Source organism: Egretta garzetta, unplaced genomic scaffold (assembly GCF_000687185.1).
Source record: "Egretta garzetta isolate BGI_Z169 unplaced genomic scaffold, ASM68718v1 scaffold319, whole genome shotgun sequence".
NCBI classification, from domain to species: domain Eukaryota; kingdom Metazoa; phylum Chordata; class Aves; order Pelecaniformes; family Ardeidae; genus Egretta; species Egretta garzetta.
Genome location: NW_009260769.1, coordinates 562518 through 587531, shown reverse-complemented (window position 1 = coordinate 587531; position 25014 = coordinate 562518). Strand labels below are relative to the sequence as shown.

General features: G+C 39.5%; 1 protein-coding gene across 8 annotated transcripts in view; it reads right to left on the bottom strand.

Annotated features, from left to right (window-relative positions):
• RPS6KC1 (ribosomal protein S6 kinase C1) overlaps positions 1-25014 on the bottom strand; it is an 88652-nt gene that overhangs the window by 17696 nt on the left and 45942 nt on the right. For all 8 annotated transcript variants that reach the window (XM_035901580.1, XM_035901585.1, XM_035901579.1 and 5 more), the window contains 4 exons: positions 13212-13259; positions 11286-11418; positions 849-2426; positions 488-577 (listed from right to left, as the gene is read on the bottom strand). In XM_035901580.1, coding sequence (XP_035757473.1) covers positions 488-577; positions 849-2426; positions 11286-11418; positions 13212-13259 — 1849 coding nt within the window. The remainder of the gene's footprint in view (positions 1-487; positions 578-848; positions 2427-11285; positions 11419-13211; positions 13260-25014) is intronic.

The window sequence follows — 25014 nt, the reverse complement described above, 5'->3', positions numbered from 1 at the left end:
TCTCTAAACTATTTCAAAGCCCACTGTAGCTCATCAAAAATGTCAGAGGCATCTCTGAGCCTATTAGGGTTGTATTTTTCAAACTGCTATGGTTTTTTCCCCCCCATGTTCTTTGCATGTGTAAATTTTTATATTTTTAAGGCTCTTAGTGTCATCTTTTCAGTCTGCCCCTTCTCTCATTTGCTCTTTTCAGTTATCAAGATGTACTCGCATATAGCAAAGTAACTGCAAGAAAACAAAACGTTCCTTAAATTTGCTTAAACAAGACATTCAGTACAATTACACTTTATGGAAATGATCTAACAAACACCACCACAGTTCAGCTATAAAGCAGTTATGAGCCCTCTAGCTTTTTAAGACATTCAGGAAAAAGCAAAGAAAATTCAGATATTGCATGATCTCTAGCTCTATGCTATAGAGGCTCCGTGAGAAAATGAAAGCTGCTAATCTACTTTCCAAGTGAAACATTGTAGGTGATTGCTCTAACCTGGGGCGCAGTACATTCTCTCTATGGCATCGTTGTCACAGGAATCTTCAACCTCCCTCCACCTGCTAAAATACGTTAGCTGAATGTGTCCTAAAAACAAAACGACAGGAGAAATCAAAACATTTTTCCCTTCCATTTTCTGCAGAAGTGAACTGTAATTACTCCTTTTGTAGCTAAAAACAGTATCATTAAGAATAATGGCATCATTAAGTACTAGAAGCTATTACTGGGGGTGAATTTGCTGCACTGATAATGAAGCTCTAGACAGGAAATGAAGATACTAATTACAAGATAAAACGCCTACTCAGTTAATTGGAAGCAACAGCGAATAAAAAGAAATGCATTTGCAAAAGTTCCTGACCTCTATCATTCAATAAGATGTTGTTTGGGTTCAAATCGCGGCACACAATTCCTTCTCTATGTAAAGCATCAAGGGCTACAACCATTTCAGCTGCCCATCTTTGAATGCAATCCTCTGGGATATAAAACCTGGAGGTTATCGCTAATCTTTCGTCGAGGTCCTGAAAAATTTGATGTATTTCCTTCTCCCCTGCTACTGCTATTTTGTCTTCCCTCTTTGGTCCTGCCTTTTTACTTTCAGCTGCTGGTAACAAAGCCGAGTCTGCTTCCTCTTTCCCAAAGTCTTCGGTGTGATCGGAAAACAGCAACACTGCTTCATTTCTTAACGTGTCTCCGTCCAAGCTAACATCTTGAGCACCTGAGAGCGGGTTGGAAACAAATAAGTTTTCTTCTTTGCTTGTCACGTTTAAGGAGCAGGCTCCAAGCCCCTGAAACAGAGCCCCGTCTTCTGAACTACCTACCTCTTGGTCAGATGTAAAGAGGGTCCCAAGAGCTCCCTGAGTGACACCGCTTTGTCCATTTGATTCCTCGTGGGAAGGATCACCCAGTTCAGGTGCCACATGACTTGGCTCTTGATCAAATGCTTTGCATGGCTCTGCAGAATTATTTAATTGTAAGACATCAGGTGTTTCTAATAACTTTACTTCCAAAACGTCCCTATCAGTTTTTGTAAACTTTGTTGGCCTTGACACTGCTGCCTCTTCTGTTTCATCAGACATACCAGGTAAGTTTATTAGGAGATCAGGCCTTCCTTCATCAACGCTATTTACATCATCAAAAGCAGCATCCTTAAAGGAGATAACTGGCACAGAGTCATTTGAACCCCTGCTTACGGTGTCATGAGCTTTCACACCCATTTTGCTCTCTAGGGCATCCAAGCTTCTGTCATGACCTGTGACAGAAAACAATGGCTTCAAAGGCTCCGATTTCAGGTTATATAATTTTTCTCCAAAATCAAGCCCCAGGAGCTCACTAGTGCTATCTTTGCTGTCTATCCTGAAGAGTTCCATGGGGCTGTTCTTTGATTTAGCTAATGAGTCCAGTATCCTAGTAGGGCTAGCTATTTCCGACTCAGCATCATCAATGAAAAGCTTTCGTTCCTGAGATGCAATCTGAGAGGTGAAGCTATCACTGCCAACAACACTGCATCTCTGCAAGCAACTTCTCTCTTTGGTATTTAGACCTTCGCTCTCCAGTTTAACCACCGGTTCCTCATTTAGAGAGCCAGAATCAATTTTTTCTTGCCCGTATTCATTGCATAATGTTAAATAACTAGTAGTGCACTCTTCTTCTGAGCTGGATCCTGAGTCCATCCACTTTGAACTCTCTTGGCCATCTTCCTGGTTGCTGCTGTCATCCTGAGAGCTCGGTGTTAGGCTGCTCTTCAGTGGGACCACCTTCAGCGTGCCCTCCCCATAGCTTTCTCTGGAATCAGTGCTGCTACCAATTTCTTTAGGACTAGGTGTTGGCTGCTCCAGGTAAATTTTAGTTGAACTGGATGTTCTGGGTTCAGGAATTTCAAAGCTTTCTTCAGGACTTCTGTTTAAGAACTTACTGACGTAAGACCACAGTTTTCCTCCTGTAAGAAAAGAGGGGGGGAGGAAATCTCTTAATTTCGCTCAAAACAGAATTGGTTTCATTATGAAACAGGAACATACCCTCATTGTCACAATACACTGTATCTTTATGCCCACAGAGCAAGTTGGATCTGCTATCTCAGGAGGAAATAATTACAACTTGCTTTTCAAGCAGATTTGTATTAATACATAAATATTTAAAGAGCTGCATCTGAGATTAAGCTTCTTTCGATTTTTTTTAAACTTCAGTAAAGTCTCATTTCAGAGTCTGTCTCAAGTTGCATGGTGGTGACTACTCTCCATCTGCTGTCTCAAAATAAAGCAAAAACCAGGGAAGATCAAATGGTTTTGTGCCCATTGCCAGTTCTGCCTGTACTGAATACTTCTGTATCACAGCTTCAAGATCATGAGCAACATTAGGGAAGATGGACGAAAAATTAATTAGCAAGCTTGGTAAAGGGAAGGGAATTACCTCGTATTAGCAGGATGTTTTAAGGATCTGTTTCTCTCTTTGAAGAAGTGGGTTTTGTTAGGTAAATATGGATGTATTTCTCCCTTTAACTTCAAAACTCAAGTCAGTTTTTTATGCCTTGTTGCATTACGCAAGGATTTATCAATACTCTGAGTTACACTGGCCAGTTCCTTCACATCAAAGACTAAGAAAGTTACAGCTCCGAAAGTAATAGTTACATTTAAAAAAATACAAAGTAGGGCTCTCTGTTTCCAAATATTGTACATATAGAAAAAGCTTACAGATTACAAAACATAATTTGCACAAAACAAATCAAGAAGTTACTGCATCTCTTGCACATGCCAAAGAATTTGGCTTAAAGCTAGAAAACCAACTTTGATAACTTACGGAAAAATGCAAAGTCAAGACATTTCAATTTAAAAGATTGTACAGAAATTCTGGAAAATACAGAGGAGTTCTAATAAAATCTTTGTAGAAGAAAAAAAATAATTATCCATCCCACTGGGCATCTGCAAAGTTTTCACTTGTTTTTTTAATTTATTTTTTTTTTTTACTTATTTGGATAAAACAGAGTTTTATATTTTTGCAAAATACAGTCTTTATTAGTTATTTTTAAACACTCCCCATATCAGGCAAAATTCCTTTAGAAAGTACAATAAAAGGAAGAGAGTATTTTTCATTGCCTAGGAACAGGTTCTCTATATTCCCAGGTATTTCAAAAATAACTTACCAAAGGCAGAAAAACCTTGATACTTTAAAAATTAATTTGAATAATATAATGTGGAGTTTTCTTGCCCTGGAGTTTTCTTCCCCCTGGCTAAGACAAGACTTATTTTTGAAGGGGGAGGGAGGGAGAAAATAATATCTTGCTGGCTGTGGTAAAACTAAGTATATTAAAAATATTAAGAGGGAATTTAAAAGCTGGAGTAAAAATGACAATTTAGATGTCTTAATCCACATGGCTTCTGCCATAAGCTACAAACGGACTTAGTAGGTCAGAATAACCCTCGCCACCTTCTAGAAGACGATGAGAAAGGACGTCAGGTAGGCAAACAGGACCAAACAGACACAATGCTCATAGAAAAGGGAACAAGAACTGCTATACTGACCACTGTATTGCATAAACACTTTAAATACCTACCCAAAGATGTATTCAGAATACCTACAAGCATGCCACGCCACAGCAGCAAGACGTGGCTCATCAGTCAGTCCCAGCAGAGCAGCAGCCCTCAGCCCAGAAAAGCCGGCGGCCGCCCCTGGCAGGAACTGACTCTGAGCTTGCCGGGACACAAGCGACCGGCCGCCCTGCATCGGAGAGACCAAGGGCCCTGGCACTGCCAGAAGTGCCTGACGAGCAGGACCCTCCCTCTGTGAGAATCAGTGAGTCCATGATGAAGCCACTTGCCTTAAATACGAGGTGTTACACAGCTGTTCAACAGGGCAAAGGCAGAGCCAGGACACTGCCATGCCTACTCAGCCACGCGGCTTGCACAGGACTTCAGAGTTACCAGTTTTTGAACTGATTTGGTAAAAATATAAAGTTGCTCATCCCATAATCACCAATAATTCTTTTTTTAATATCACATTTTTACATTTATCCATGCTTTTGCTATGGAATGGCAGGGAGAGAAAACAACTGAAAAAAAGAATGAGAGAGCGAGAACATACATTTTTTTTATATATGTGAAAGACTTTCTCCTCTTTTCCACTTTCATCCATGGCAAAAACAGCAACCTAAAAGTTTGATTTTACCCCAAGATTCTGATGGAACAATATGCTTTATAACTATAATTTTCTTTAAAATTTCAATTACTTTAAGTATACAGTGCTTGCAAAATAACTTTGCCCAGTTTATTGACTAGGCATGGAATTATTCAGGGTCATTTCACACCAAACAATAAAATCTCATTTGACAACCATGCCCCTGCTACATTTAATAAAACACAAGGTCTCCCCATTCCACCTGCACCATATTAATTAGTTCAAGCAAATGCTAAATATTTCCATCTTCATATTACTAGTGTTTATTAGTTGCGCTTCACAAATTTCTTATGAAAACACAAATCTTAGGTTTCAAAGGGTGTTCACAGAACATGACCCAAAGACCTACATTACATTTCTGCAGCTTTGGGCAGTGCCTGGCACAACAGCACCTCAGCCTCTGGGCATGGCTTTAATGCAAATATTAGCACCATCAGCCCTCTCCTCAGATGCAAGCACCAAGAGAAGGTCCTTCTAATGGAGGCCTGGACTGAGCTTTGACCCAAGGATGCAGAAAGCTCAAAACCTTATTTCTCTGATGTATTGTCAAGTTTTTTTCCTGTGTCCTTACTGGATACCAGGTGTACTTTTAGGTGTGACACCTGAACAGCTCTCACTGACCTAAATGTTTCATACCCCTACATTAAGGTAGGAAAGGGCTAGGATGCCCGGCAGTACAAGTGCAAGAGTTATCTTCACACGACTTAGCTTTTCACCTATAGACAGGTCAAGCTGCTCTCAAGGTAACTCCTGTCTTCTGCTCCCTCCACCTCACTTCATGAAAGGGTTCATACAGCCTCCACTAGATTTTGGCCTCTATTCAAAGTCTTAGCGTAGCTTAAGAAAGAAGGAGACCCAAGGAGGATTAAGGAAGGAAAACAGACCTGTTGAGATCAATCTTTCAAAACCCCACAGAAAAATCACTGGAAGAGTCAAAAGGTTCAGGCTATGTTTTTAAAAATGTTCAATTTCAAATGCTTTCAGAAAACCTAAAATTTGCAAAAGAAAAAAAAAATCTTTTTATCCTTACAGTGTTCAAGAATTCACCACTGACTACCTGTGAAAACAGACAGAACTGCAACAATGACTCATTTTCTGTTTGTAAATGTATTGTCTTACCTTTTAAAAAAAGAAGTTGCTCATTAATAATCACTTGGACTTCAAAATCACAGTGGAAATGACTACTTACTGCAACTCCAATTTAGAGTTAAATGCAAGTAAATTAAAAAAAAATTATGTCCAAATATGTTTACATACAAATATTTCAAGACTGGCCTCCTGGTCAAGTAGAAATACGTAAATAAATGCTATTCAATAATTGTGTTCTATAGTGAAAAACAACAATTTTATTCCTTTCTGAAAATGTCTAATCCAGGGTCAAACAAGAGTGATATTTGTATCTGGGTATATAATTATGCCTTTATGAATGACATACTAATAATCTTTCCCCCTCTCCCCATGTGTTGTGTAAGATCAAGAAAACCCATTAGCAAGCCATGCTAATATAGTATCAGGAATCTATAAAAACTAAAATTACAGAAATCAATCCAAAGAAGTGGGCTTCAGTCATCGTCAAATAGTCTAACATACTAAATAACTATAAAAGCTACTATTTTAAGCTAAAGTTTATTAGTGTTTAATACCATTTCAGAAGTACAGTAGTAACACAACTAATCACTAAGATTACTTATTTCTACCATGAACTGACTCTACAACCTGTCTAGCTCATTCTTTCTGGTTTTATTAGCACACGAAAGTCACCAAGCTCTACATTCTTCTGCAGTTATTCAATGAAAAATTACTTATTAGAATTGACTGACTTAACCACATTTCCAGCACTCTGGAGGTTATACCTCTGTTTCGAGAGGCAGAATCTGAAAAGTCAGTGTCCAAAATAATCAACAGCAAATTTCAGCACGAAGTGACCAAGTGATGAAGCTGGATAGGAATCTTGCTAGTTCCATAATAATTTTATATTCTTTCAAACATTTCTGCAGTTTTTTGTTATTGCTAGCATGTGATGCAGGAACATCAAAGGAAAGATACAGAGACTATACAGTACATATCATAGGATGAAATGAAACCTAACTGATCAGCAAATTTAATCTCTAGCTGACAAGAAAAAAATTCATGACCTGTTGGATTTTTCCTCACCTGGTGCTCAGACACTTACCATTTCAGCTTCACATCCCAAAAGATTGGCTGACTAAGGAGACATATTCCAAAATAAATCAATGGCTTTTGCTAGCTTGGCCCATGAGCTTACTCTGAAGGACAATACACTCCAATTTCTGCAGAACTGGAATACAGCTAAGAATGCAGTAATCACTGTATTTAGGAAATCCCAAACAAAGTCAAAGTGAACAGTCCAGGCTTCCAAATAGTTGTGATCGGATAGGGAAGAAAAACAGAGTCCTGAAAGACATCTGCTTGAGTTATTCTCCAAAACCAGGCCCAACTCTCTACATCACTGCATAAGAATTTGTTTATGGCCAGGAGTACTATCGTACGTCACGCACCTCATGCAACTTAATATTACTCCTTGCTGGAAAAAGAACCTTATGGTTTTCTTAGAATCACTGTCCTCCTTTTCAATAAAGACATGTCTACTGGCAAACTTCATCATGTTAATATACAATGGCTACATAAAATTATGCTTCTACAGCTTCTAGGCCAAAAGGGAACCAGACACATAGGCACTACCATGATACCACAATAACGTTTCACAGCATCCCAATGGCAGCCACAGTGGGGTTGCAGCATACACATGAATTGGAAGCTATTCTCCAACCTAATCTCTAACATGACAGTACTTACAAACACCAGAGTCTTATATACATGGCTGCTTCCACTGCTGCTCATGAATCTCTGCTACAAAGTTTGCTAGTTTAGGCAAAGCTCCCACTTCCTGATGCACTTTGAGCAAAAGCTATTATTTCAAAGCAGATTCCTGAAAAAGTCACTTGCCAAGGACTGTATCACCTTTCCTACATTTTCCGATTGCTGTTGAATCTCCTTTCCTAACGACAAATCCTCAGCTTTGCAAGGCAGAATGCTACCACCTTGTTGTCTATCAATTCCTGCGTGCAGCAAGCCTCTTCAGCATGAAGTTTCTTGAGTGCTCTCCAGATTGATACGAACTCCAGCTTGTTTATGCTTAAAGAGATTTGACAGCTTCTAACAGGCACTTAAACTTTGATGTCCCATGGAAGCCCCCCAGCCTATTTTTGAAGCATCTGTTTCTAAAATTTCTGGGGTTAGCATTGCCAAGAAGAAGTGAGGCCTTATTAACATCAGATTGGCTCTCTACCACACTAGAATTTGCCAAGTGCTTTCCAACAAAGCTACAAGATAACTTTCTGGACCTTCGTGCTTCTGAGACACCCCTGAAGCCTCCAGCTGTGGCCATGAGAAAAGTCTGTAAGAGAACCCGAGACCTCACTCACTGATTCTGAGCATGCAATGGCATCATGATTTATTAAAAAAAAAAAAAAAGTCTTCATCTTGAGTAAGAGTCAGGGGTCAAGCTTTCAGGGTTCCATACAAAACCGAATAGTGCTGCACTTAATACAGCCAAAATTTACTACAAAGAAAATAGCAAGCTGCTTAACAAATACATAATGTCTGCGCATAATATTAAAAATCCTCTGAATTTGCTATAATTCAAGCCATTGCCCACTTTAATTAATATTTTACTCTTGAACTTTCCAATGGTGTAGCTAACATACCTAGCATAATAAATCACCACAAAGTAATACACTTATAAATTTGACTGGCAGTATCTTCTTTCCTATTGGAACAGAAGTACTTAGAGTATTAATATTAAGAGCATTCAGGAAGTTACGGAATAAAATTTCTAGGACAATGCTTTTTAAGTGATAGTCTCTCAAATGTCTATCCTTTCCCAAAATAAACTACAGGTACCCTCTCTATTTATATTTGGTCTAGAGATTGATGAAATTTTAAGACAGCTTTATCTATAGGGATTCCAAAGCTTGAAAATTAAGCCTTTCTCCTGAATCACTTTCCAGCATCAGTCTCCTGGGACAGGGTGATGTGCAGCTGCCATGCAGTTCTAGAGGCAACAAAAAATTACTGCCCCAGTTAGGTATTTGGGATCAGGCCCTACACCTGCAATACGCTTTTTGTATGCATTCTCAGGCAATTTACTCATTACTTTGTGCCCCTGCTATCCCTCTTTAGAACATAATATGTCACTCGTTTTCCTCCCGCTTTGCCTGTTCTGAGCCCAGTCATTAAGTTCATGAAAGCAAGTGACCATCCTTAAAGAAATTTATCTTGTTAATTCCCTGAAAATCAGGGAAAAGTACTTATAGCACATCACTATTTTGGAATGGTTTGAGAACAGGGACAGAGGTGAATCCATTTCCATACTACTTGCTGCTTTATCAGAAAATAAGGGAAAACCCTATGCAGTTTATAACTTATACCTACAAGTGTCCAAGTCAAGTGAACCCGTGGATCATGTATTACCAACAACAGCCCTCACCCACATCGAAATCCCTCTGGTCCCCGCAGCTCTCCCCTTCCTCCCCAGCACAGCCTGCCAGTCCTCCATCCTCTCTGCAATGCTCCCCAGTTCTTCCCGTGCTCCCTACACCCCTGTTCCCATTCAGAGCTCTCCCTGTAGAAAGCACTCATGTCATCTGTACCTCCTCTCCCAGCTCCACCTCAAAATAACCCATCTCCCTCCCATGTCTCCTACTTGCATGTTAGACCCATGCCTGGGAGAAAGGCAACATGAGCTGTCGCTGCCTCAGGGTACGAGTTCGCTGCCTGACCATCCAAAACGAGAATGCTTGACAGACACCACCTTCACTGTTGGCAGATCAAACAAATGGTGGGTGGTTGCTGCACAAGGCTGTGGGCTGTGTGTTGCACAAACCTGATTTAGAAGGCACTTAGTAAATTGAAGTCCTTCCACCATAGAACTCAAAACATGTACAGCCAATGTTGGTAAGAGCATGACATTCAGGCCAAGCACATTTCACTGGATTTGTGACTATGTCAAATATGACCAGGAGAGAGTCATTCCTTTTTAAGGACAACACCCCATCCATTCCAAATATTAAGCTGAGGTTTCTGTTCTTAAGTGAAAGAGCTCTGATCATGCAATGCCTCCATTTTTCTCACTGTTGTCACAAGAAAATTATCACTTCCAGATCATATTTGTCAACTGGTCACATTAAGCCTTCCTTAAAATATTTTTTCTCTCTGTCTGACCACTACTCCCCCCCAAATTCCACTACTTCTTCACCCTTCTGTCTTGAGAAGGATCATTCTTCCTGAAGAGAAGAGCAAAACTGTAGGTCTTCAGAAACTGCAGAAATGTTAAGAACAGGTTTTTTTTAAATTATTATTTTATCCTGTCTCTAATCCTTTGATTATGATAGCCTTAAGGACAGTTGGTATCTGACAAGGCTGGGGGTTTTTTGGTGGGTTTTTTGTTTTGGGTTTGTTTTGTTGGGTTTTTTTTAAATACTATTTCTCCAGACAAAATGTACTAGCTTATGTGGAGATTACAATTCAGGTGAGAGTCTCCATTCAGCTGAATTACACACACCTCAAGAAAAGTAGCATGGTACAGAGCAGCATTGTAAACCCTCAAGATCACCATCAGGCAGTACTGTGAGGCCCTTCTTCATGCATCACTGCTCATGGCAAAATTAAGTCATACATAGCAGAAACAGTCATTCATAATGTAAAGTTAACTTTAACTGGCCTCATGTAACATTTTTCATGAAAAAGCCAAAATCCAAGTTATTAGGAAAAAAAGAAATAATATTCAATGTAATAAAATTATCTTCTCTATCAGTTAGCTTAGTTCCTTTACATCATCCATTCTGACTGAATTATTAACATTTCCTTAAAAAGAGAACTATTAGCAATCCCAAAATTTATATTCTGCACTCAATCTAAACAAATATGGATAATTACATTTAGGGAATATTTCAATCCAGGTGTTAGACCAAAAAAATCAAAATGTAATTATTTTGTGCCACCTGTTCCCTGTACATTTAACAGGAATTTTATAAATAGTTTGAAGGCACAACTGTGTGGTTCTGCTTTGAACTCCTGTATGATGCCACTAGCTATTTTCTTAAAAATCCAGATCGGAATAACTATGCAAAATTAACCAACAGGCAAATGTTCATGTTTTTTAGCAGAGAGTTACTAAATTCTTGTGGGAATACTTATCATTTTAACTATAAGATGCTAAAAAGATTTACTCGCCAAAGTTTACAAAAGTAGCCAAAGACTATCTCTGAGAAATGACTGTAAATACTGCAGATAGTTGTTGCAGTCAAAGCACTCACTCTCCTGTAGAAAATAAAACAGTTGGAAGCTTTCAATATTGCTACAATTCAAGTAACCCATCAGGATTTGAGGCCATTTGAAACAGGAATCAGATCCACCACAGAATGAGGGGGGGGAAAAGGGAGAGGGACAGAGGACGGGAGTGGGCTCTCTTACATGACATCTCTTAGGCACACTAAAAATATTTTAATAAGATGTATAAGAGACTAATTTGACAATTAAATGTACCATTGATTAAAACTTAAACCTTTGACTTTATTTTAGCAATATACTTAAACGAGAGACAAACCTTCTGCATGCTGTAACACAAGAAAGACAGACTCCTCGGAGATGATGTACTTGTGCAGACACACCATGTTGGGCACACAGCGGGGGATGATGGTCGTTCTGCTCCTGCTGTACTCACTACTTTTCCTTAGACCCTGACAGAGAACAAAAAGGTCAGTTGTACCCTCAGTTGCCTTTGGAGCCTGCTGTGCTCTGTGTTTATCAACCAAACTAATCTATCCGAGTTACTCTGGGCTTCAGAGAAACCACTCATCTGCTGCTCTATGCCCCTCGGTCCCCCGAGGCTGTGCTGATGGCATCTGGCGCATTTCCAGAGAACAGAAGATGGCACAAAGCTGCCATTAAAATCAATTACATGGGTCAATGTTTTTATTAGAATCTCTCTCAAACTAAGTCATCAGGATGACACTCAGTTATTTCCCCGTGACCTTTTTTTAAAATTTTATTTTTATGTGTGACCAAAAGACACTATTAAAAAAATTCAATTCAAGTTATAAAGACAAAAGAATGTCTTAGCCTTACAGGTAATCCTCACATTTCCATTGTACTTTATTAAAGACAACAACCGCCACAACAAAAAGGAAAGGGAAGGATTAGTCTCCTTGAGAGGTAATGATTTGTGGGAGGTAGCACAGAGATGAAGTTGCCAGAAGTGAAAAAATTGATGTGGGAGGGAGAAAGGGAGGGGAGAGAGAAAGAGGGAAAAAATTATGTCAATAGTGTGACCTATTACGATATTGATAAACATAAGCAGTTAAGTGGGAAATTCAATGTTACCCTATCTGCCAGTAGATAAAGTGAGGTTCTAATATACAATATTCACAAATAATCCCTTCTGAGGAACAAACAGATTTTCTGTACCCTACACATACTTAAGACAAACAACTTCAAAGGCCAGATGCACAAAGTTAAGGCAGGGTTGTAAGCCAGACCTGAAGCAAAGTTACAAAACGTTAACAACTAATTAGAACTGGAAGTTTAGGACACAGTTGTTCAGCTCTTCCTCCCACCAGCAGTGGAATTCCTGTCAAGGGGAGCCTGAAATAATGGCCACAATAATAACACTCGTACTAAACTAATTCTCAACATCACAGATGCTCTGAACATATTAGGATCTTGATCTGAGCACTTTCTGAAACGCAAAAGAATAATGTGAAAAATTTTATTCTGACCAATTAACTATTTGTTAATTCAATCATTTAGTAACATTAAACTCAGTTTTTGCGGCCTATTGATGTAAAACATAGGAAAGCAATTTTTATAAGACCAGTAGTCCATTTCATCTGGCATCCACTTTGGCCAATGGCATATTCTCCAGCTAAAGGAAGACCAAATTCAGTTGAATATGAGGAAGAACTTCTTTACATTGAGGGCAATAGAGCACTGGAACAGGCTGCCCGAGGGGGTGTGGAGTCTCCTTCTTTGGAGATATTCAAAACCCACCTGGACAATGTCCTGTGCAACCTGCTCTAGGTGAACCTGCTTTAGCAGGGGGGTTGGACTGGATGATCTCTCGAGGTCCCTTCCAACCCCTGCCATTCTGTGATTCAAATACAAGGTGTTGTGCATATAGTTGAGCTAGGGAAAATTTTCACATTCATCAGCAGCCTGTGAGTGTCCTGAGCCACCAGGGCTTTAGAGATGTTTTAAGCAGCACACTGAAACTGAACCTATACTGAAGCCTGCTAAAGCGTTGACCTCAATAACCAGCACATCTGAGCACTAGAGACTTACAGAGGAAGGAAGGAAGGGAAAACCACTGAACACCAACAAAAAGAATTCCAGTGCACTTATTAGGGATATATGTATTAACATAACAATGTATCACAGAGATAACTCTCTACATTAGGTGCAAATTGATCTCTGTGTAGTGGCGTAATTTAGGAGGCCAAACTGTTTTAGACTAGTAATAAAAGACTTTACTCACCTTCAGTATAAAAGTCTGCTGTGTTCTAGTGTCCATTACAAGCAAAACCTAAGCAAAAAGTATTCAGAGAAATATTTAAGATTCACATGAGTAAGTTAACACAGTTCTTAAATCTAATGTTGAATATTCTTACAAAGGAAGTGATATAAGTAATGATTTAAAAAAAAAAAATTCAAGTCCTGCAGCATACATTTGATAGGCAGTCTTTTTTTAGGAAAGAAATATGATGGAGGATATAGATCTCTAGAGAACTATCAGAATGTCACCTGATTCCCAATCAGCTAACTTAAAGTATGAATCCTAACTTGGTAACAGAAATAACCAGTACTTTATAATTACAGCAATAATCTAGCAAAGCCCAATTTATAGAAATGCAATGGTAGCAACACAATGAAGCACAAAAAGTAACCTTCACATAGCATTGCCTTCCTATGTCACTTCACTTTAATCCTCACTGTACCTACCTTCCTTGTGCAACACTTTTCACCATCAGGCTTCCTGTAACATCAAATGTGTTGCCTACCAGTGGGTTACCAGAGGGTTTTTTTGCAGGGTGGCTACATACCTGCTTTCCAGGATGCTAAACTAAAAGCTGGCCACACGCATGCCCAGGCCACAAAAAAAAGTGTTTTATCAACTGTATAGTCACTGCTGTCTCATTCCTCCACTGCCATTTTTGTTTTGCAGCACTCATAAGCCACAACAGAAATGGCTGCAAGAAAGTCCCTTTGTGCCACTGTGAACTAGCACTAAGGTAACAACAACAAAAAAAAGATTATGTATTTAGGGTGAAAAGAGTGGATGGGTTCGCTGCAGAGAGAACACCTACAGCTGCAGGGGGGATCTCTGTTAGGAATGCATCACCTCAACTTAAAGCATTTTAAACACAGCACAGCAAAGAGAGACGTACTAAATAATGACTACCCTCTTAGCAATCTCCATTTATTTATGTGTTGAAAACAAAACAAACAAAACAAAAATGTATTTGGGAAACTGCATCTTTAGGGAGCTGGAACCCTCCGCATCTCCGTCTTCGAATCACCCTGCTCAGGATATTAATTGTTTTCAAACTCCAAGAACACAGATGTACTTGGAAGTACAGCTGCAAGACAGCAGCACAAGCCCAACCCTCCTCTAGGAACTAGAACAAGAGTGTGCACTCACTGTTTATTTACAACAGACATTGTAAACTTCCAGTAAAAATATTCACATACAGTTATAGCAAAATATTTAGGCTGCAAAATCAAACACCTAAAGGGCTGCAAATGCCAGCACTGGGGTTACCAAACTTTGAGTTCAACAGGCAAGATGGAGCAACTCCAAGTCAATAGACCGATGCAGTGAAGACCAAGTCAGCTCGCATCAGAAAAGACTTCTTGCAGAGGAACAACGTGTCAGGAATAACATGGTGCTGGACTCATCAGGTGACAGAAGGACAACACAGCACACGGTCTCCCTTATCTCCCTGCTGTGTAGGGCAGCGATACAGTCATGCCCTACTATCTCTGAAGGGTGAAGTCTACCAGGCTGAGATGCTGACTCTCCCCAACACCAAGGGAACTGTGGAAACAGCCATCCTGTGCAGTGCCCATGGCGAGGTGAGGTGGAGACGTGCAAAAGGCCCAGGCAGCTGGGCCAGGAGGGGAGGTGTCAGGGCAGGGTTGTGCAGGCTCCCCCCAGGTAGCAGCTGCAGCAAAGCAACCCTTGTGCTTTGGGATGGCCACATTCAAAACACTGCCCCTGTCTCTCCCCATCGCACTCCTGAGCATCTCAAGCAAGAGGAGTAGAACCAGAGTCTCTCCTAATCCTTTCTCTCTCACCAACTTTCACTAAATAAAATAAAGTGACAGACACCCCTCCATCTCAAAGACCTACTCTTTTACTAAGGTTGCACCCAATTTTAAAAGCTGTTCTATATCTTCTGGCAAAAAAAAAAAAAACATCAACAGAAGCTGGTGTTACTGAGATTTTTTTTGACAAAGGAATGACACACAGCTTCCATGTCAAGGGCACAGTAAAGAAAAGCAGACGTCCCTAGGCCACTGAGTTTGCCAAACAACTTTTCAGGCCTCTTACCTGGGGCTTCCAGGAACAGTGGAAACCAGCTGAATAAATAGCAATTGTAAAACTGGTTTTGTTTCCCTTGCTTAACCAAAAGGTGTAAAATTAAAATTTAAAAACAAACAAACAATAAAGAAAACCAAAAGAACAAGTGAAAAATAAAAGCCACTTTACAAGAGGTACCAAAAGAAGATAAAAATAGTTCGGAAACAACTATGTGTTTACAGTCACTTTCCTCCTCCTTCTCCCAAGTTTGTTTGTAACTAGACACTGTTCACATTGAGGCAATAAATACAAGAACATATGTGATTTTTTTTTTTAAATGTGCCCTTTGACTGTCAATATCTCCCAAACAGGTGTTGGCTAAATGATTATAAATTGGCCTCTGGATACACCTCTTCAACTGAGCCGTACAGGACTGGCGATAATATAATTAGACCTAAAAACATCAGGCTCGTGAATGCTTTCCATCTGTTTGGCAATAATGTTTAGTTAACAATAGTCTTTAAAAGAAGCACCTTCAACTTCAGTTCTTAAAGTTATTTATAGGGCCATTCTTAACACACCAGCACTCTTGCTAACAAGAGCTTTAGCCACTTGGAAATTATTAGCCATACGGCTGTGTATGAAAAGGAATGGCAGCATTTAACATCTGTATCTCTCCAGATTTACAAGCATCAACCTCATTTAAAGTCATTTCTTAATGAACAGTTCCGTGGTCTGTATTAATATTATAGTTGCATGCACAAAGATCATAAGGAGCCAAACATTTTTTTAATACCAACAGTAGGCCAATCAGTAATGAAGCTGTCAGCATAAAGGACAGAATAATAGCTTCTTTAACCCTCAAACAGGATTTGTTCATTTGTAGAGTAGAAGACACCAATTTAAAAACTGCTCATGGGTTTGCTCACCTTTATAAAGACAAAAATCTAATTTGGTACTAATTTGATACAATTGTCTTTCCAATAAAAGGCTCCTAAAGCCATCTTTTATTCCATGATAAAACAACTGCTATAACTAAAACTGTCATGAAATAATTACCTTTGATAGCATACCTTATTGCACAAATACAATTAATGTATTCCTCTCTTTCATTTTTCACACTTGCTTATCAGCACTGTATTAGCATATGGTGTAACAGAACAGATTACTGAGCCCTTGCCCTATAAGACAACATATAGAATGACTACCACTAACGCGAATAAAACAGACAAAGGGTCCCTTCAGGGATAGCTTCATCTGTTGTTATATTACAACATCAAAATGAAAGTAGCAGCTACAGTTTTATAACTGTAATAACAACAAATAATATTTGTGTGCCTTTGAGGTTAACTACCTAGATGGACTAACCAGTTTTACTAACCAGCTTCTTTCTTCTTCCTTTCCATCAAGCATCATACCATTCCCCAATCATGATCATCTACAGCTCCACTTCATTTCATGGAAAATTATTTCTTTGCTGATTCAGTACTGACCTTTCTGCAAGACTATTTACCTCTAAAGGAACTCCAAGAAGCCCAGGAAGAGCCATAAAAGTAACTTTAGGAATTTACCTAGTGATGCTCCATTTGGCTCTGGCAGACTGTGGACTTCACATGGGCCCACCAAACTAAAAACCTGCTTCAACAGGAGACAGCCTGTATGCATATTACAAAAAGGTGGTTTAACCAGAGTCACCCAAATAATTAAAGGGTTATGTGAACTAATAAATCACTATCAGAAAACTGACATTTCGGGGGGGATGAGAACAGGTAAGAGACAGTCACAAGTATATTTACTTGACTTTTTATCACACATCCAGAGCAGAGAAAAGTGAGCAGCTCTTGGATGCATTACCAGGCTGCTGCAGAAGCGCATACAGTAAGCCTGTCATTGACCCAAATGCCAACTTATTCTCCTTACCTCATGCTTTACAGCCAATTCTAGACAGTAGTGCTATCCCAACAAGTCTTTCCTGTTTGCATTCCTTCACACTTCTCTCCCATTGCAAAAGGCAGTGCTTCAGTAATTCTTTTTCTAAGACTTCTTTTTAAAATGCAAAGTGACAGATCTCCACCCTAATGGCATGACGGAACGAAACAGGATTCCACATAGCAATCCCTACGGCATAACTCTGTTCTTCTCCAGAGCAGATCATACAGAGATTCTCACATTAGACTAGGCTGCTCCTACCTCACATAAGCTGCTGGAACCTGTTTCGCTGATGATGAGTTACTGCGTAACTTGTAATATTCAATACCTCCTAACAATGAGCTGCCAGCTGTAACATTCAGCATCCTATCTCAGAGGGGAGGGAAAAGAATTCACAGCAGGGCACTCCTGGGCACTGAGCAACTAGACTGTGACACAAAAGGAGACTAGGCAAAATCCTATTTGTTATACTAATGTACGAACAGAGTCAAGGTCTACACATCATGCTGGCTTTTATGGTACTGTTGCTTACTCATTCTTTCCCTGTTTTTCTGCGTTGATGACAACTTCAGCGTGGCCAAAAACACTGACAGGCAAATAGCAATTGCCACATATAAATATATAATGTAAATAAGCATCTTCAGCAGCACAGACATCCCTATTCTGTACAAGCACTTGAGCTTTCAGGCACAATCCAAAAAACAAGTGAACACAGCAGCACTACATGGCAGCATCTCAGTAAAGTGGCAGACAGCAATAACCCTCCATGATGCCAAATAGGATTTTCTACTTGTGATTTTTTTCCCCCCTAAGTCAAGGGTTAATTCTAATGCCGACAGCAGCTACTTAAAAAAATTAGCTTCTTAGATTTGATTTACAGTGTATCCAACAGCTTAGTGGAAAATAAATTAAATTCAATTCAATATAGTAGGTACAATTAATTGGAGAAAAATAAAATAAAACCTGCCTGGTAAATAACCATAGTCTAGGTTTAAGAAAACAGTTAATTTTAGGATCCTTTAAATGCACAGAAATTAGCAAATGTTTCAGTATGCTAATTTTTTTTTAATTAAAAGATATTTCTGCAGTAAAAGCTCTTTCATATGCACTACTGATTCTTCATCAAACGTTAAGTTTCCAACTTAACACCAGTATAGCCGGTGGCAGCCTGAAGGTTTACCATCTGCTGCCACCCAAAGTCACGGTGGCCACCTTCAGAACATATGCATCAAAGCCCTGAGATAAGAGACTGAAGGAATACTGCAGAAGTCAGCATAAGGGGAATCACAAACCCAGAGGCAGGCAACAGGCAAGTCACCAGGAAAAAAGAACATGGTGAACCATTAGTCACCCTACCGAGCACCCAAACAAGGTCATGGGGGACAACACTGGAAGAACTAAGGACTGCTCTAAAATGCACTGCTCTCCTGCGGGTAGCTTTAACATAAATGCGGTCCTCTGTCACACTGCAGACATTTGCTTCCCCAGTCCTCCTTTCTCTTCTGGTTCCCCCCCACCTTCCCCCCTGGCCCAGCATCTAATACTAATTTTTCTCCTGTCTCCACATGTCATGGTTTAATCCCAGCCAGCAACTAAGCACCACACAGACACTCACTCACCCTCCCCACCCCATGGGATGGGGGAGAGAATCAGAAAGGCAAAAGTAAGAAAACTTGTGGGTTGAGATAAGAACAGTTTAATAATTGAAATAAAATAATAATGATGATGATGATGATGATGATGATAATAATAAATAGTAGTGAAAAGGAAAACAACCAAAAAAGAGAGAGAGGAACAAAACCCAGGAAAAACAAGTGATGCAACCGCTCACCACCCACAAACAAATGCCTAGCCTGTCCCCAGCGATCACTGCCCCCCAGCCAACTCCCTCCAGTTTCTATACTGAGCATGACATCATATGGTCTGGAATAGCCCTTTGGCCAGTTGGGGTCAGCTGTCCTGGCTGTGCCCCCTCCCAGCTTCTTGTGCACCTGGCAGAGCAGGGGAAGCTGAGAAGCCCTTGACTGGTGTAAGCACTACTTAGCAAGAAGTAAAACATCAGTGTGTTATCAACATTATTCTCATCCTAAATCAAAACCACAGCACTGTGCCAGCTACTAGGAAGAAAATTAACTCTAACCCAGCCAAAACCAGGACATCACACTTTCAGGATGTGGCACAGAACATACCTGTGGTTCTTATTTACTTGAGCAGGTTTTAACAGTGATCAAAATAAACACCTGAAAACATGTCTGCTTACAAAAATGTGGCTTTAAGTTCACTAATATGGGTTGAAAAATAGCTCGTGCCTGATTCAAACACACTCATCATAGGATAGTTTCTCTAGCAAAAGTCCTACAAATTCAAAGACGTATCAGGTGACCACCTAGGATTTTTCTGCTTGCATTTACCTCATCAGTTGGAAAATCCCCTAATAGGTAGTGACAGACAACAAGGAACAAGACAAGTTGGTCACCTGATCCTAGCATGAGTACTTGGGACTGCAAGAAAACCTTAGCAAGGGCTGGCACATGGCTGGGTGCCGCACTCAGGGCACGGTTGTGGTGATGAGGTAGAAGCAGGCACGCGATTCCCCCCGCTCTCCTCAGCTGTGCCGGCTGTCAAGGCTACCAGGATTAAAAGATCTACTTAACACAGATTTATTCTTGTCACTTTTCAGATTATACCACCCAGACTCTTGCTCGTCTCCCTCTGTCGTTATAAAAAGAGATTACATTTGGCTAATATGTATGAAAAATGCCATTATTGCTTATCCTTGTACCTGTGCAATATGTATTATCTTCAGTTTGCAATTATTCCTCCTTTCAAACCATTATTCTAAGGAACTTACAGCTCATATATTCTATGACTTGTAGTAATAGTGTACTTAAAAGACAAATGGTGCAGCTTTAAATAATGCAAACGCTAAGAAAGCAGCATATATTAAAATTTGAATTTTTAAATACTTTTAGTTGGCTTATAATGGAGAGGAAAGTCCATTTTCTTAGAGCAAACTAAAAACTGGACAATAAGTGACAAACGGTGAAACATTAACCTAGAAAATGTATCTGGCAGGTTTTACTGGAGAATACAGTGTATAATATGAAATGCCACTCAGCATCACAGAGTAATTGCCTGGCACCAATTGTGTACTAAGCAACTTAGTAATAATTAGGAAGACAAACTTAAATAATTTTGGTTTAAAAGAAAATATCTCTATAAATTATTCCTTTGTGGAGGCCTGAAGATACATACAGTTCAGCCCACACTAGAATATTCAATAATTTAATTTCTATTTTATAAAGGGAAGGGGAAAATCTGCATTACTTTACCCAATCTTGGGACTGTTTTATGTCAGATGAAACAAAATATTCACTAAAGTCAAAAGAAATTTTAGTGAGACAAACAAGAAAGACACTAGAGAGAGACTAAGGACTATAACAACAAAACACTGAAACATTCAGACTGGTATAAATGGAAAGACTTCAAGAAAACAAGTAGCCAACAAAACACTGAAACATTCAGACTGGTATAAAGACTTCAAGAAAACAAGTAGTAGGTGTTGGAGGGCAGGGAAGACGGGACAGGACTCTTTCTAGCTGGGAGAGAGATCACATTTTAAAACTGAGCAAGCTTTGAGGTTTGAAACCTGACTGTATCTTAGGAATAATCCTGCAGCAGCAGGAAAAGGAAAGTAGTGAGCCAAGAAATCAGTTTTGACGATGACTCTGTAGTTGATTTGATTTAGTAGGACTTGGCAAGTCACTTAAACTAGGGTTATCCAAACATAAAACAAGCTCTTCAAAGTTTATTTGTATTAATAGTTACTATTATTACTCAAGTTTCAGATTCTTAACCATTTTTGTCACTGCTATTTTCCATTGTGCCATGTTTGGATGAGGAAAACTTGCTAGTTGGTTGAATACATTGTAACATGTTTTCAGCCAGCTCCTCTTTCTGAGCATCATAATGAAACAAGAATGAACGTCCGTACTGGATCCTGTTGTTTATTACAACTCCCTTTTCTCCACACCTCTTAGGTACACATGGCCACTCATTCAAATCCATAAGATGCTCTAAAGACACTTGACAGCGTGCACCTGAGAGCCAGGTGAGACAAAACATCTGCTATGGTCAACTCAATTTCACAACTGCAACAGTCTTTGACCTCACCTCAAAATAAAATGCCCAATATTTAAGTTTCTAGCATACACTAACGGGACACGGTTACCTATGTCCTGTTATTCATGCACAGCACACACGCTGCCATAAAGAGAGCTCATTTCCCTTATCCTTTGATTGAATTCCATTAAAACCAACCATAACCTGTTTTAATTCAAGTATGGGTCTGCAGATTACACATGTGAACTCTACATACATTCTATATACGTCTGCTTTTCGGCACTTTCACTCATCAAGTAGACAAGTAGTAATCACACTTTCTAAATAATTAATAATACTGAATTGGTTCTTCTGCATATTTCTAAGGTCAATTCATCAACACGTACTACCATCATAGTTACAACTTCTCACGATAGCCACACAAGATAACTTCTTTTCTGAAGAACTGGAAGCAATTCTCTTGGTCTTGAGCGTAAGTTATCTACTTCTAGAATCCTCTTCAGAACTCCCAAAATAATTTTAGCAAGGCCCTGATAAGAGTATTTTATTAGGTTTCAGATTGTATAATGAAGCTTAACAAACAGTGTATTGAACAACAAGATCAAATGTACTCAAGTACTCAAATGTACAAGCTCAAATCTGTGGAAGAACCAATCGCAGTCACACCAGTGCCAATACAGACAACGTGGCTGATGGGGGACCAAGGGAAAGGATAGAAAAGACATAAAAGACAGTCATTGGTTAAAGAGGCATAGTTACTACTTAATGCACTCTGCTTTCAAGATGAATCTTTAAGTTGAATGAATCTAAATAACAGAGGGTTCGAAGGAATAAGAAATTGGGTTTGAAACAGCATTATGAAGGTATCCAGCAGCATAACAAAGTTGTTTCTTTAGGGGCCAATTGTAGCTTCAAATGAGAGATTTGCCTAGGGCAGACAGTCAGCAAAGAATCTGCAACCTTGATTTTTAATTAGGCAAATTCTGAAAGCAAAAATCTTTGCTATTCCAAATAGAAGTTTTCTACTGCAAGGTACATGAACTGATAAAATAATCGATCATTCTTGGTTGGTGGCAACAGCAGCTAAAAATATTTCAATACTAGCCTGTTTTTAATGCAGTACTTCTGGTAACACTAACAAGAGCTTTGCTGCCCAATCAGCAGCACCTCAGAGTCCACAACATTTGCAGGGCAAAAGCCACCTGCAATTTAATTATTTTCAGAAACCTACTCACAGGTAGACTCTTCCCATAATAAACACATAAAATACCCACAAACACCACCCAGTTAACCTTTGACACCATGAAGTGAGCAAACACAGTAGCAGAATTCAAGAAACCTGATTTCCTCAAGCAAAGCACAGGTCCTCTTGCGTCTATTAAAATAGTCGGATTTATACCACAGCCTTTGCATGAGAGCAGAAGCAGAAGGATGGGAGACGCACAGATATGGTCGTTCTTCTGTGAATTTTCACAATATTTTAAGGGGTTTAATATCGCTAAGATCTCCAGCTTTCTCAGATTCAGCAGAAAAGGGTCAATAAAGCAAAAATTATTCAGGTGACAAGGAAGGCGGAAAGGCAGAGAGGGAAAGATAGCGGGAATAAACCAGGCTAAAATTCAACATCTAATCATTCTGCCTAGTCTAAAATAGTTTGAAAAACCCAGAGTTTCAGGTAGCAACAAGCATTTTGTCTGTGAAAATGAAGCCAATTCAGAACACTTCAAGAGGCTTCAAAAGAAGAACAAAGACTAACATTACTCTAAGGGAAGGCACTGAACCTTTCAGCATTTGATGGAGTGCAGGTTAACAGCTGGTTTTCTCAAGGCAGCACTGTAGCAGGCAGACACTACTCTGGGCTTCCAAGTAGCAGTGGAAGAACAAGTCTGCAGACCAACCACCGCCATTTTTAAGTCAGTGTGTTTAAGCCAGTCTTGCACAGGATTAGGCAAGACAGTAGTAAAAATGCCAGTGGCTCATTACTATCCACACACCCATTTTCTGCTGAAACCAAAGCAGCTACCTCAGGGTTAGAACAGGAGAAGAGTATTTTCAGGCGGGACTCTGTGTGATGCTAATCAGTTACAGACTTGTGCCCAAAAGCATGGCATCTTCAACGCTGGCCCTGAAAACCAGAATCAATTTTCAAGAACAAACATGCTCTGTCATCTGCTTGGCTCCAGAGAGGATACTTACACATCTAGTTGGATTTCTCCATGATGTGAGCTTTGGAGCATACGCAAGCAGAGGTGGCAGCAAAGAACAGTGATGGTGAGGAAGGAAGTGAGATGGTGCTTTAAAACAAGGGCAGGGGCATTGTCTCCAGCACACAGATGCATGTGAATATGAAGCAGAAGTGTGCACGTGTATTTTGTCTATGCATTATAAAACCAAATAAAACATGTTCTGAACACTTGGGCTTAGAGCAGCTTTTCATTTGTCTCACAACTGTATGAACACTTAAAAATATATGAAAAAAGACAGCATACTCAGAGTAAGTTTAAGTTTGTAATAAGGAGAATCTGGAAGCAGGTATGCAGAGTACTAAGGCACCTGAAAGAATATTGCTCATTTTTCATACAATAATTAAACATTAACTCTGACCCCTATGATATTGTTTACACATGAGCATACCAGCCGTATACATGGGCCTGTTACTCCTCACACACATTTCCAACACTAAGATCTTGTATTTTTGTCATCACCAGAACCCTGATTCTTCCCAACTCTGCCTCAAAGATCTGGACACATTCAGCTCACATTTGGGACACTTACTAGAGCTATGCTCAGAGAGATCTAGGGGATCTGATACACCAAGGACTCCAAAAGCTTCATTCTGATCAAGCATCCGCTCCAGTTGCTGTCCATTATTCTTGAACATACATACATACATACATAACATACATACATACAAGAACGAAGATACCTAAAAGGTCTGTCTTGGTTCATTTCCAACACTTCTGCAGCCTCACATCAGACCAATTCACAAAGTCCATGCCTACTGCATCCATTTAGTGGCTACTAATTTAGTTAGTGTCTACTAATCCAACAGACAGCTGGTCTTTCCAACCTCTCTGGTATGTATACAGAGTGGAACACAGGCTAAATTCTGAACTTACAACTGAGGGAAGAAGATACAATGAATATGAAGTCAGAGCTGAGAAAACCTATGTGCTGTAAAAACAACCATAATACCTAATGTATATATCCCTCTGAGGAGAAGTTATCAACTTATGCACATAATTACAAAACAGACAAAGAAAAACAAAAATCAGTCCCCATAGCTAGGTTCAGTCCAACAAGAAAAAGAAACCGAGAAATACAGACCTTAAGAGACCAGCTACAGGTTTTCTGATGCATGTTACAAATGCGTGAATTGACCGTGCATCAGTACATCATGTACAAACCAGGGACTACATAAGGAACTATCAAAAGGCACAAGGGAATGGGCATAGCAAAAAGGAGATGAGCCTTTACAGTCTGCATTAGCCACTGCCACATTGCTGAATAATACATAATCTTAAAAGTATTTGGTAAGGTGGTAACTAATCAGCATTATCAAAACAATGCAGCAATTCTGGTCTCTTAATTAGGCTTGCAAAAAATCCGTATGATCCTTTACTGTTTACAGAGGGGTATTACCCTGGGATTTTGAAAGGTATTATTTGCATGAGTCAAAAATAAACTTGGCTTCATTGCTGAATCT